General features: G+C 37.0%; 1 protein-coding gene across 1 annotated transcript; it reads left to right on the forward strand.

Annotated features, from left to right (window-relative positions):
- The first annotated feature begins 336 nt into the window (after positions 1-336).
- Positions 337-14,790, forward strand: LOC103696968 (aspartokinase 2, chloroplastic-like). The gene is made up of 15 exons (XM_088708484.2): positions 337-618; positions 921-1,355; positions 1,447-1,529; positions 1,621-1,661; positions 7,617-7,771; positions 11,242-11,391; positions 11,511-11,606; positions 11,743-11,859; positions 12,656-12,775; positions 12,873-12,965; positions 13,064-13,180; positions 13,623-13,739; positions 13,930-13,992; positions 14,119-14,270; positions 14,600-14,790. Exons 2-14 carry the CDS (start codon positions 954-956, stop codon positions 14,266-14,268), a joined length of 1,704 nt encoding a protein of 567 aa, XP_088564610.1. The 5' UTR covers positions 337-618; positions 921-953; the 3' UTR covers positions 14,269-14,270; positions 14,600-14,790.
- The last annotated feature ends 217 nt before the right edge of the window (positions 14,791-15,007 follow it).

Genomic DNA, 15,007 nt, shown 5'->3' on the forward strand with positions numbered 1-15,007 from the left:
TACCTGACTTTTGGTGGTTAAAGATGGTGACATATTAGGTGGATAGCAATACTTTTGTAGTTTCTGTTTTGATAGAAATATAATCAAATTTATATATTCTTACTGGGAAAGCGATGATTATTATTGGAAGGCGCTCCGATCTCATTCCATTCCACGGCACACGCGCACGGTGCGCGGCGGCTCCCGCACCCGGACGGATGCCCGCGTGGGGAATCCTTGAGGACCACGCACGTTTTATAATAAAAAAAAAAACACCACGCACGTTTCCTTACGTTCACTCGCGGATAAACGGACCGGCACTTCCCCTGAACGGCTCGCCGAGGCGGTGACAATACCGCGGATCGGCGGCCTCGCGCCCACTGCGCGCCGCGGTTTTCCGTTCCACGTTAGGGTTCAATCTGGGCCGTCTATTCGGGCAAAAGAAGCGGGAGAGAGCATTCGTTTCCACGAGCCCAGCGTTTATACACCCCGCCCTCGCCCTCGCCCTCGCCCCCTTCCTCGCGCCGCCCCCCTCTTCCGTTCCGTCCCCTTTCCCACTCTTTCTCTCTCCTCCAACGGAGCTCGAGAAGAAAGGAATAAAAAAAGAATAAACAGTCGAAGAAAATCCTCGAATTCCAGGTACGATTTCATGGCGCTTCCTCCCCTCTGGATCTTCTCCGATCTTCTTTTCCGTGTAGATTTTGGAGTTTCTTCAGTTTTTTTTTTAATTTTCGATTTCTTGATGCATTTTCTTGGGGAGTTTGTTCGATTTCTTCTTGATTTCTGTAGCAATCGTGGCAAAGGAGTCACAACTCCAATTTTTTTTAAAAAAAAATCCAGATCGGCGTAATTGCTGGCAATTCTCGTTCTTTACTTGGATCTTTGAAGAATTAGTGAAGAATGGACGAGGTTTGGTTTGATTAACGCTTGTATTTGTATAGGACCGGGGGAAAAGTGCTGATTTATTTTGAAATATGGCGGTAGCTCTCCAATTTGGAGCTCGAACGCACTGTTCTGCAGTCGCGTGGGATTCTTGGAGCTCTTTTTCTTTCTCGTCGAGCTTTCCAAGTAAACGAGACTTCGAGTCATCTGTGAGGTTCATTTGTAGAAAGAGGGAGAGGTGCTGTGGGAGGAGGGGAGGTTTGAAGGTATGTTGCGAGAGAGGATTATCTGCTATTGTGGAGAAGCATGAGGTGGTGAGGGAGGGTGCTGATGGTAATGCTGCACAGCTGAGCATCGTGATGAAGTTCGGGGGGTCATCGGTGGCATCGGCTGACAGGATGAGGGAGGTTGCTGACCTCATTCTTAGCTTTCCCGAAGAAAGGCCAGTGATTGTTCTATCTGCAATGGGGAAGACAACAAACAACCTTCTGCTGGTATTGAGACATTTCTCCTCGGAATGAGTTTTCTGTGTCTTGTCTTATGTTCAGTTCATGGAGATGGCACCTATTGTTTGTTTAATTATAGGCTGGGGAAAAAGCTGTCTGCTGTGGGGTGAGCAATGTGTCTGACCTTGAAGAGTTGAGCTTTGTAAAAGAGTTGCATCTTAAGTATGTTATTCTTTTCTCATTTGTTGTTGTTGATAAGGTTGCTTTTTATCTGTGCGTTTTGATGACATCTTTTTTCCCCCCAATTGTTCAGGACAGTTGATGAACTTGGAATTGATAGGTCTGTCATTTCTGGTGAGTTTCCGTGATATCTTTTGCTTGTTTATCATTTGCTTCATCAGGATGGTAGTCCTATTTGGTCTTAGTTCAATTCAGTGATCATTTTGTGACTATAATGATTATGCACCATCCTTTTACCATACATCTTGAAATAAGCTCAACAACTAGTCAAGTTTGATGATTACTAAAGGTGGCATGTAGAATTGCTTAACAAGCCTGAAGAATTTAGTACCTAGGTTTCCAATTAGTTTTAACTCAAGTGAGCAAGATGTCCTACCGACTTGATGCTATAATGGTGTGTTCTTGGTAGTTTAATCACCTAATTCCAGACTCATCATCATTTATGAGTCAAAATCACCTTCATCAACTGCTCACAAAATCTTTAAATGCTAAAGCACTAAGCTATAGTCTTGATAATATGATGTTTTTTTTGGTGCTGTTAAAGTACTCATCAAACATAAAGTAGAATAAAGGTGGGATCAAATGCCTAAGATCTGCAACAATAACAACAAACATATATCTATAGACCATTTGATGCAATAATTTAGGCTAGCATAAAATTTTACGACTAGAGACTATGTTTACAAAGTTTTTAAGCACGGACTTATGATAGAGACTTTGGGGATCAAAATGTGGAATCACTAAAAAACATTGCCACATAGACATTAAGCCTGAACATGTACAAGCATAAGATCGTGGTTTAGAAGACCTAGAATTGTATAAAGTTTATTGAGTTAAATGCCTTATAGTGTTAAGGTCAAACCATCGAAAATCCCTGTCATATGGATTTTTCCTAGAAGATTTATAGGTGGGTCTGAGAGCCTAAATGTGGTAGGGTCTACAGCCTCAAGGTTCCTTCAAGAACTCAATTATTTTGTGGGTCCCTCAAAGAACCTACGTATAGATACACAAAGCCTTAAGGTGGTGTTTGGTGACCCAAATGGGATCACAAGATGATCTTAGATCATTGATAATGCTTATCCCAGGGTAATCTGATCCCTGGTGATCTAAGATCACCATGTTTAGTATGCTATGTTTTAGTAATTAAAGATTTTCGGGTATCCATAATAACCTATTTGGTATTCCACGGGAATCGAAAATCATTGACCATATAATACCAAAACTATCCTAATATGTTCCATTAAAATATATTTATTAATCATGTAAAATATATTATAATAAAATATTTATATATTTATTAATTTATTAATTGTGAATATATTCCATAGAAATATATTTATTAATGCCATAAATTATTAATCCTATAAAGATATATTAATTGTTATTATAGAACAAATATTTTTATTTATACTTGTAATATATTATTTTATTACTAATATTTATTTTGATTAGAAAAATAAGGCAAAGTGATAATTTGTTTATACTTGTAATATATTGTTTTGTTTGTTAATTGTAATGTCATTTGATCTTTGGTTGCTTTGATGCTTTAGCGAATTCTTTGATTGGCAGCAGACAAGAATCTGATGCTGTGTTTCTTGGTTTGGTTGGGTTTAGATTGTCATTTTATGAGTGAACAAGGGATACATGATGGTTTCACTCAAACTGAGAGATATCCCAATTTTTTAAAAAGATTTTCCGATGGTGCTGGGCCCAAGTTGTAAATTTGGCCTGCAGACCAGCCCACGTGCTTCCCATTGGATTGCCAAATCAGGTTGTACGATTAAATTTTCATGGTTTGGTGCAGTTCAACGCTGATATGACTGAAACCTGACTTGTTTACATCCATAATTATAAATATGATTCTGCTCAACTGGTATGGGTGTCTTGCATCTTGCTTCACTGATGCAAGTTGTTAACTTAATGTAAGATCCTGTATAGAACTTCCTATCCAATCATCTAGTTAGATATAGCAGGATCCCTTGTTAGATTTGACCATTCAGATGCGATGGAGATGGCACAAACATGTCATGTGCATGCACATTCTACAAGAAATTACATAGAAACTTGCATGTGTAAGTAGGTAAACCCAACTTCTTCCCATGTGCTAGTGCTAATAAAGTCTTAAAGAGCACATGTTTTTGCTGATTTCACTTGACCACAAATGTGGTGCTCCCTCTTGATGCTGTTCAAGCTCTGCTCTTGATCCTTCTTTGGGTGGGAATTAGGCATTTCCAAACTTTCTGTGGTGTTCAAATGTTACATAGTTTGAGGTCACTGCGTGGATCTATTTTGTCAATTTTTCAGCTAATCAATGCTGTTTGGCACGGCGAATTGACCTGGTTTATCCTTGATACTGACTGATGCAGACTGGACATGAGCAACCATATGCCCGCACAAGTCCTAGACTCATCCAACCATAGTCACAAAGTTCATCATATGAAACTAAATTGGTTAGATGGACAAATTAAAGATTTGGGAGCATAAATTAAAAGTTTGAAGGAAAAATTATAAAACCATAATTAGCAAAACAAATTTGAAAAAATGTAAGCTTGTAGATATATCCATATAATGGTTCATGAACAAGCAAGCATGGAAGAGACAGTAACAACAATCAATAGTAACACTACTCCCACCAGCAATGGAGCGTAACATTGTTTCATTACAGTCCTTGATTATTCTGAAAAAAAACATGACTTTCTTGTTCAAGCTTCATACAATTCATATTTTTTTTAAAAAATGTTGAGTAATATAAATATTCCAGAATAGTTTGCAAACCCGTGCAACTAATTAATAGTTGTGAACAATTTAGATGTTTTGTTGGAAAAGTTGAAACATTTGTTGTTATGCATCAAAGTAGGCTGTTTTGGCTATTATTAACCAGTTCAAGGCCATTTTATCCATGTAAGGGGTCAGTTCACCAGATTATTAGATGATATGACCTATGTGATTATTGTTGTGGTTCTAGGAACTTCAGATCTGATAAAGACAATGATTGTAATTTCCTACATGAATCTTTTGATCAGCTACCATTCAAACTTGCTGTTTCCACAGCTTATTGGTATATCTATATAGTGGTTCATGAACAAGCAAGTGTGCAAGAGGCAAAAACAACAATCAACAGCAATACCACTCCCACTAACAATAGTGGGTAGCATCATTTCTATGCTTCCTTGATTCTTCTGAAAAAAACATGAATAATTTGTGCGAGCTTCCTAAAATTCGTATTTAAAGAAGTTGAGTAATATAAATATTCCAGAATAGTTCGGAAACACCTGCAACTAGTTAATAGTTGGTGAAAATTTGGATATTTTATTTTAAAGGTTGTAAATGGTTGTTGCTATGCATCAAAGCAGGCTGTCCTAGGTCTTATTAATTGGTTCAAGGCCATTTTAGCCATATAAGGAGCCAGTTCACTAGATAATTGAATGGTGCGACCTCTATGATTATTGTTATGGATGTAGGAACTTTAGATTTGATACAAATAATGAATTTAATTTCATTTATACTATTATTTTTGATGAACTATCATTAAATTTGCTAACTCCATAGGTTTTCACAATCTGATAATTATTTTCTTATTAAATGTTAATGTTTACAAAATATATATTTAGATTCCTCAACTATCTATATAGTTGGGCCTCTTTTATTCATATTGATGTGTTCAATCATGGGATTTTAAGCTATATAGTGTCAGGTTTCCTAAATCGGTATTGGGTGCTGTACCGGTCAAGAACTGGGTTGGTACGACATAGTAATGTGCCACGCGGTATGTAAAAGCATACCATTATGGTATCAGTTTGGGATCGTATAATTTTTCTTTATTATTTGTTTTGTTCAGTTTCTTTTTGGATGCATGGGTTGTTTTAGGTAGTGTTTTAAGACTCGGCCGGGTCAAGTTGGTTAACCCATCCGACCCATGACCCATGAGCCTAGACAAGTAGAGTCAACCCCAAGCCTTGATTTTGTTCGACCTGGTATTCAACCCATGGTTGACCTAGGGTTTCTCAGCCTATGTGGTGGAGAGGGAGGTGGTTTCGGTCACTGAGCCTCTAATGAACTTGGCCTAGATCTCCATATTGACAAATTGGCGCTCAAACTGTCCATAGAGGTTGTCAATGGTGAGGAGATGCCAAGGATCTTAATTATGGAGGCCATGGAATTGCTAATGGTTTGCACCTTGGCATGGGTTCCGAGGGGGGATGTAGTTCTTAGCGTTGATGCAAGCATTGTCCATGTCCCCTTGATTGCCTCCTTCACCTTGAGCAGCCATGGAAGGAAATAACGAAGCTGTACTCAAAGGCGTGGAAGAAGACATCCATGAGAACTAATGGATATTTGCATGGCCCAGCAAGATTGCCACCATCTCCTCTTTCCTAATCACATCAGGGAGCTCAAAATCCTTCTCCCATGTTCGGCAACACAATCTTAGGGTTTGGGTAAATCACTTGATTCGATTCGTGGGGCTAGTGTTCCAACTAGCAAGTGAGCGAGCAATCAGTGGATGGATCAAAGGATAAATTAATCTCAAAGTTAGGGTTCTAGCAAAAAGACCGATTGCTAGCTAGTGGATTGGGAGGGCTAAGTTAGGGCTAGGGATCGGAAAGGACGCTAAGAAGAACAATAATAGAATTTTTAGAGGGGGATCGTACGAAAAAAAATGGAGAGGGAGAGCAAAAATCTTTTATTAACTTATGGGTTGATGGGTAAACTTGTGGTTGACCCAAGGTCGATATGCTAACTTGTGGCCTAGACACTAGTTTCTGGGTTGGGTTTCAGAACATTGGGATTAGGGTCTGGAAACTTGGATTAGGATTTTATTAATTTATTTGTTATATTTTCAAATTTTTTATTTCATACCGATCTCCGATTATTGTATGACTGGTTTGTGCAAAATTAATAAATGAAAATGGATAATCTATGATTTTTAGCTTCAAAGTACATATATTAAATAAATTTGAATTGCAAAGTACATGTCGATGTCTAGTCTCTCGTTGTGTTTATATATTGCTTGTAGACATCGAGATCTCGTTCATAATCTTGTAGACATCTGGTAATCCAACCTGAATAGCCACCCTAATATGGATCCTCTATATGATATTGCCATTCTATCTTAAGGAAGATCGAGGCAACAAAGCCTAACCCATAGTTTAGCTAAGCCGTGGAGGATAGTAGCCACTTGAATCATCTCAGACAAATGGTATGCATATGGGTTGTACGCAGGCTGTGTAGAACAAGATCCGATTTACGATGATGCTCCTAAGATATCCAGGGTTCCTAGTTTGCATGCCACATCATCAGTTGTAGCAAGTCTACATCCTAAACCATCTTGGAGGGCCCATCTCCTACAGCTATCGTATCCTCATGGGCTTTACATTGTATCTCATGGTCTACATCCTGCATGGCATATGCGAAATGAGACTCTCTGGTGTGTAGACTCATACCATATGAGTGAGTCATATGCATCCTCGCCATGTGCATCATTGCTTGCACTATCATTATCATCATCACTCGTATCATGAGATAATCTAGGTGATTGGTATTCTGAGGGTTCAATAGTAAATTTTGGCACTGTTTTCTCTTATTTTATTTTTTTGCTTACTTAAACCTTGAAAAGAGAAAAGAAAGAAGAATGGAGGAGAAGGGAGGGGATTATACTTTTGTAGTGCTTGGATTGGACTGAAATCCTAGCAGAATCCCTCTTCCCAAACTTTCCCTTTCCTCTCCCCTCCACTCATGGCTGCTTTGCTGAGAAACAAGAGGACAAAGGCACCCCGATGCCTTCTCTTTTACTCACAGGAGGTCGAGGAACTAGCAGGACAAGATCTACTTTGTTTAACTTGGTTCTGGCGATTTCTACATTTCCCTGAACTGAGATGCAAAACTATCTCAGTTTTGCACCGATTTGGTGCTGTGCGCCCTGAACCAGGCAATTCATAATGGTTCCACCATCCTTGGTCTAATTGATTTTCTTTTCGCCAAACACTTAATTCTTGTCTACTTTTGGTAGGTGTTGTCTCATCATCAAATGGTTGCTCTATGCTTATTGCTTTGTGCATTGCAAATTCGCAGGCCTGTTGGATGAATTGGAGCAACTTTTGAAAGGCATTGCCATGATGAAAGAACTAACACCTCGTACAAGGGACTATCTGGTTTCATTTGGAGAATGCATGTCTACGAGAATCTTTGCAGCATATTTGAACAAAATTGGTACTAAAGCACGGCAGGTACTTTTAATCACATCTTACAAAAATGTAAAGTGTTCAAGACATAAAAAAATGGTGACTTATTCATGTTGCAATATCAGGACATATTGGTTGCTAGGTATGTAGATTAGCTTTTCTAGCCTTCACAAATTTTATATTCTGGAGAAATAGCAGAATGACCTATATAAATTGCACTTTATGGGGAACCTGCATGTTGGTTTTTTTCCTTTTTTTAAACATTTATGGTAAAATTGATGTCTATCCAACTAATTTTTGTCCTTGGACATACTTTTACTCATAAATAGTGCTTTATGTAAAATGTGATCAGCCTATGATATTTCATATTGACTTTCTTCATTACAAAGCTATGCGCAAACATTGTTGCAAAATGACTGCTTAATTGTACTTACATTGAACCCTTGCTTATTGGATGTTAAGTCTCTCTGGGATTCCAGTTGGTCTTCTTATTGATAATGGGAATAGTATAGGATTGTCTTCCATGTGGAGAGAACTTTTTTCATGTAAGTGAAGCATAAGGTATTATTAGAATCTCTCATTTATCTTCTAATGCCATCTTTTTTAATGTATGTACAATATAAAAGGAAGCTGATGGACAAATATCATAAGTTGTTTAATAGGTTCGTGTAGGAGTTAATGTAATAATTACTACTGGTTAATAGCTGATGGACAAATATCATAACTTGTTTAGTTGTTTCTTTGATTTCTTGCTGTGCTTGCTGTCTTTCATTGCTCCTGAAGATTAGGATCTACCACACCCTTTCCTTTCATCTGAAAAAAGAAACTGAGCATTTAAAATCATATCAAGGCTCTGAAAAGTGGCCATATGGTTTGCTAATAAGGTTGAATTAGTTGCTTAGTTTTGAAGTTGTCTGTTAAGCAGTTAAGCAATTTTATTTGGACTGTTTAAATACTGATCTAGTGACAAGAACTGAAAAATTTAGTCTGTGTGTATCTGGACATGCATGGGCATGCGCGCGTGCATGCACACACGATGGCCCAAACGATAGAAGAGGTCTCATGCTGTCGCCATATTCCACATCAAAGTCCTTTTTATATTCTCACAATCAGCAACTGAATTTAGTTGCTGTTAGAAGAGATGACTTCTCTTTGATAACCTGTTTGTGATTGTTAGATACGTTCCCTCCCTCTATTTCTTCTTACTCATATTCTTCTCTCATTCAGTAACTATATATCTCTTTCTCATTTCCTTTTTATCCCTAGTGTTATAAAATTTCTATTGAAAAATAAACTTGAAAAGTTTGCTGAACTGATACCAAGATCTATACCAGTCGGCCACCGAAACGGTACAGTACTAGTTTGGTACCATACTAACACAGAATGGATTGGTGTACTAGTCATCTGATCGGTGTACTATTTTCTTTATTTTTTTTCAATTTTTTGTTTCCGGTTACGATTTTGATGTTATGGCTGAAATCAGCGATGTGCTTCTTTATAGGCTAGCAGAGCTCCTATGAGCATTTTCGATAGGCGGATACATTGAGGTAGCCACCAGTCAGATGCTACTTCAATATGGTTCACTCTCCTTGAACTCTATGTCGCACCACTTGCAACTCCAGACATGACCACATGATCCCAATTAATGTTATGCTCTGGCTTCTTCCTTACTAGATCCATTTCTGCAAGTCTACCAAACATATGTCAAACATTTTTACATCAAATGATAATTACCTCATTAATTATTTGAAAATTAGTGAAATTATATTGTAATTAAAAAATCGCCAAATTAGTTTAGAAAATACTTCTACAATATCTCTACATAATGCATATTTTTAATAATTTTTAGACCTCATTAAATATTTTTTAATTAATTTTTATATAATAAATTGATATTTAGTTGGAAGATATCTAGAAAATTTATTTTAATTCAGAATAATGTAGAACCTAATAGGGATGCTACACATTTTTATCATAGATTATCATTATTTAATTAATTATTTAAAATAGTGAATTTTATTATAATGTAAAAAATCAGTTTTGTATTTCAGAAAATACTTCTTTATTATATATATATAATACTATTTTTTCATAATTTTTTGTATTATTTATATAATTTTTATTTTTTAATTAAAAATAATATTTAAATATAAAATATGCAGAAAATTAGTTTGAGTTCAGATCAGTGTAGCATCCTACTATAGGTGCTACATATATTTTTCTGGACCCCTAAGTATGCATAAAAGGCCACTTAGTTTTCAAATTTATTCAAATTTAGGCCTGATCCCTACCTACATGATCATGCCCAAACTTAAATAAATAGGAACCAAATTTTGATAAAGAGTAGTATGCAAGGTCTGCCAAATCGGGCTGAATTGTCCGGTTCAAGCAGTACTGAACTGATCTGGTGTGAAATTAGGTCGGTTCGTCATTCATATTCAGTTTTGGCCCCTACCGGCCGGTACCACAACTAGTCAGTTTGATGCTGACTTGGTGGGAACCGGCCGGTTCGCACTGAGTTAACTCGGTTTCGAACCGGGTTGGGTGTGGGCCACCTGTCACTGCTCTACCGATTTGGTCCGGTATCGAACCGTACCGAACGCCGACCGGTACGGATCTCGGTACCGATTTGGTGGATCTTGGTAGTATGCGTACCTCTAAATATGCTGCTAATTATGCTGCTAATTTTATATTTTTTTTGATAATTATTTTATTTTTATTAACTTTAATTCGAAAATATATTTTTAAAAAATTATGCAATTATCAAAAAAATTACGATTTCAGAGGTATTATGTAGATCATCCATAAATTTACAACGTATCATGAAAATTATGCCAAAATCAAAAATTTTGGCATGATCTCTCCTTACTTTCTCAACCTGATTTTTGATGTTAAAAGGAAAAAAAGAGGAGCAAGGATGGGGAGGGGGTTGGGTCGAGATCCATAAAAGAGATCCATTTTTTGATTTTCTGCAAGTTTTAAAAAAAAAATGGGGAGGGAGGAGATGAGAAGGCACAGAAGGCCTTCTATTATTAAAGGAACATGATTTGGGCTCAAATGGCTGAGAATCGAGACAAATTGCTTGGTTCGCCTTAGTTTGGCCTATTTTTCTAGCCGATAGGGAAAACTATCTTGGCTCCTTGTCGATATAGTTCGGCATACCCTGAATCAGGCAGTACGGCTAACCATGCTTGAAATGCTTGAGAGATTTTTTTTTTGTATTGTATTTTATATGAAGGGCTTGTTTTTCAGATTATATATAACTTTTATATCTGCGAACCATTTAATGACCCACTAAAACACTAATTATGGTGTACTATTATTCACATTTATGTGAAATTGTAACTTAGTCTGAAGAAATATTTCTCTTCTTTCCCCCCATTAACTCTTGCATGTTGGCCAACTTCCGTACAATATTCAGTTGGTTGCCTCCATACAGTATTCAGTTGTTATTTAAGTCTTGACGTATCAACTATTTATAAGATCTAATCATGTGCTCACCAAAACCTTTGCAGTATGATGCATTTGATATTGGTTTTATAACCACAGACGAGTTTACAAATGCGGATATCTTGGAGGCAACTTATCCTGCCATTGCGAAGAGATTACATGGGGATTGGATTATTGATCCTGCAATTCCTATTGTGACTGGCTTTCTTGGAAAGGTCTATAGCATTCAGTTTAACTTTCATCTTTCATTTTAATTACCTGGAGTTGAAGTTTTTTTTTTCTTCTTTTTTTCGGGGGGAACCTCGAGTTGAAGTTTTTGGTATAACAATTGCAGGGTTGGAAATCCTGTGCTGTCACTACTTTAGGCAGGGGTGGTAGTGACTTGACAGCTACTACCATTGGTAAAGCCTTGGGGTTACGAGAAATTCAGGTCAGTTTTTAAGTCAATTACTTACTCTATCGCCATCCTTTCATTGTGTTTAAGGCAACCTTTGATGTTTCTTATTATAGCAATTCATTGGTGCACCTTTTACATGTGGTCACATCTTGTTTTAGATTCGTAACAGGTTTGGAAAGATGTTGATGGTGTTTTGACGTGTGATCCTAATATATATTCAAATGCAAGGCCTGTACCACATTTAACATTTGAAGAAGCTGCTGAACTTGCCTATTTTGGTGCACAGGTTTGCTCTCTATCTGTGTGTGTGACAATATAATTATGTTCTAGTTGCACTTGGTGCTGATATTGTGAAAGTTTGCAAGATTTTCTTGTAACTTACCCAATGCTTGTTTCTAAGGATACAGAATTGCATTAACTTAACCTTTTCTTCTTTTGAGAAATGATTAAATGAAATAGTTTGTGCTTTTTTGATTAACTGGTTCGCGCAGTTAACAACATTTCATATATGTGCATCCTATTCGAACAATAATTGTCATTTCTATGTGTCTTCTTGGTCATTATTATTACTGAAAGAAACACAATCTGAGAGGGTGGGGAAGAAAAATCAAATGTCACTGTTTATGGGTTTCCTCATGGTTATGATATGGAGTTAGAGAGCAATTTCTTTATTCAAATGGAACATGATTTAAATTCAGAAAATGATAAGATGGGCCCTCAGCCTTTATTGTACTGAGCCTTGTCTGTCAGGTTTATTTAATGTTCTGTAAATGGTTAATTGCCATGTTATGTAATGTGTTCCTGTTGCAAAAACTTTTCATTAACATGCATCCTAAATGGTAATGAAATCTTACATTTGAAACAAAGATGTCATTACCATTTAGGCTGCATGTTAATTTAATTTTTGTAATAAAAACCCATTGTGAGAGACACTTGGTTTTACCAACGTTTAGCTCAAGGAAATGAAAAGAAGTTGAGGGGCATTTGTTTCTTTTTCTTTGCTAAGGTCTGATACATCTGCCCGTTGCATTTGTTTCTCTTTCTTTGCCCATGTCTATGATACGTCTACCCATTATTTATAGGTTTTGCATCCCCAATCAATGCGACCTGCTAGAGAAAGTGATATACCAGTTAGGGTCAAGAATTCATACAACCCTCAAGCTCCTGGTACCCTCATCACTAAAGCAAGAGATCTGAGTGAGGTTTGTAGCAGCATACCTTTATTTTACTGATTTTCTCAGAATTTTATAATGTTAAATTAATTGGTTATTGACCTATTTATTTAAATATGTAATTCAGACTGTACTGACCAGCATAGTTTTGAAATCGAATATCACGATGTTGGATATAGTGAGCACTCGAATGCTTGGTCAATATGGTTTTCTAGCAAAGGTCAGAATTTTGCATTTATCTCTTAAATATATCATAATACAATTGGTTCTTTTTGTAATTTGCAATTTCAATTTCGTTCTTGTATTCTTCAAGTGCAGGTTTTTTCTATATTTGAAGACTTGGGTATCTCTGTTGATTGCGTGGCTACGAGTGAAGTCAGTATTTCTTTGACATTGGATCCATCGAAACTTTGGAGCAGAGAACTAATACAGCAGGTAAGTATGAACTGAATCTGACATTCCATCCAAGTGCTCTTAACAAACCTAACATGCGTCGAGTTCAGTTCTTCAAGAAAGATTAAAGATAAGATTTTCTTTCATTACTTTCTATATCTTCCAAGGAATAAGCTGAATGTGCCAGCACAGCTCAAAATGCATGCACTAGTTGCATGCATGTATTTTAACCCTAAAATTGCTACCGTTCCTTGTTTCGCATGCTCGCACATCTGTTGTTTCAACTTTGTTAGTTGCAATAGCAGCCATGAGACAATCTAAAATCGTATGCAAAAATTAGTAAAACACATTTTCTTCCTCCCGTGTCCTGATCATGTTGGATAAACCAATTTTAGAAACAGAATTGTCAAGCACCTTGTAACGAAAGCAATTTGCTTTCTGGTTGTTGTTCTCATCTAGTCTATCTAAAACAATCTAATGGCAGGAGCTCGATCATGTGGTTGAAGAGCTTGAGAAGATTGCAGTCGTTCATCTCCTTCAGCACAGATCAATAATTTCCCTCATTGGGAATGTGCAGCGTTCTTCTTTGATACTAGAAAAGGTTTGAGCATGTCTCCTTGGAGAGAAAGGAAGATTTCCTTCCCTTTATTTCTCTCTCTTTTTTCTCTCTTTCTTCACTATTCCACTATCCTTTCTATTAGAGTTGATCACAGTACATATTATCGTAGACACCAAAAAAATGTTAAAACTAATGTTCTCCATCCTTGTCGATTGTGTTCGTATCATATCAGGCATTTAGTGTACTACGGAAGAATAACGTCAATGTCCAGATGATCTCTCAGGGGGCATCTAAGGTATCTCTCGAGATTTTCTTTCGTGGTTCTTTTAAACTGGTGATGCAAGCACTATGGGCATTTGTGGATGCATGATGCATCCAGTTTTGATGTGCGATTTTACTCAATTTTTCACTTCCACAACAGGTGAACATTTCCTTGGTAGTTCATGACAGTGAAGCAAAGCAGTGTGTTAAAGCTCTACATTCAGCATTCTTCGAGAATGGTTTCCTGTCAGAAGTTCACGAGACAGATCTTTTCCAGAATGGCTCTGCAACTCTGCCTTCTGCATGCTGATGGTACCAACACCTGTACCACTTAGATGTATCATTGCCTCGCCTCTATATATAGTTGGAGGTGTAACGATTAGATCGTTTCCTTTTTTCCCACACCTGTGCAAGTTGTCCTCGCTGCTAATCCATGCTTTGATGGGAGAAATGATGGTTTCATCTTATAATTAGCATGGAATAACAGTTTTTTAATTAATAAATTAAGCGCATTAATTCATCTCTCTCTCAAACGTTGAATTAATCATATAACTAAACAGTCTGAACATTATAAGGTTTTCCATGAGGCACTATGAATTGTGGAATAACAGTTTTTTAATAAATTTGTTGCCGCTCCTCAGCTACGTCCGTCCAAGTTTCCAACCAACCAACCGAAGAAGATTATATGCTCTAGGGGCTGGAATGGCTATTCTACCTGAATTTGGAAATCTTATTCTTCCTAATTATCCTTTTGTCCTTGTTCACTCTTTGATCTCACCAAAAATTGGGAAGGAAATTTTATTTTTATGATCAAATCTAATCTTTCATGAAATCCAATGTACTTTATTCATTTTCCACTTATCCCTGGAACGAAATACTAAAAGCCATTTTGGATGCTCTAATAAGGTATCCTCTAAATACAGCCATATGTGACAAAGGCTGGAAGAGTGTAAGGGAGAGGGCGATGGACACCCTGATTTTTCTTTCTAAATGAGGGAAAGTTTGGCTTTTGAACTGTGTTTGATTGTAGAATAAATTTTGGAGAAATG

The sequence above is a fragment of the Phoenix dactylifera genome, chromosome 12 (genome assembly GCF_051530095.1).
Source record: "Phoenix dactylifera cultivar Ajwa chromosome 12, Ajwa_hap1_PhDact_Kaust_v1.1, whole genome shotgun sequence".
Lineage (NCBI taxonomy): Eukaryota > Viridiplantae > Streptophyta > Magnoliopsida > Arecales > Arecaceae > Phoenix > Phoenix dactylifera.

What these genes read in the sequence shown, in the direction of transcription:
- LOC103696968 (XM_088708484.2), top strand. Translation starts at nt 954, where the DNA reads ATGGCGGTAGCTCTCCAATTTGGAGCTCGAACGCACTGTTCTGCAGTC. An exon ending in CAACAAACAACCTTCTGCTG is followed by an intron (nt 1,356 to 1,446) that starts GTATTGAGACAT and finishes GTTTAATTATAG; the next exon opens with GCTGGGGAAAAAGCTGTCTG. An exon ending in TGGGGTTACGAGAAATTCAG is followed by an intron (nt 11,607 to 11,742) that starts GTCAGTTTTTAA and finishes GATTCGTAACAG; the next exon opens with GTTTGGAAAGATGTTGATGG.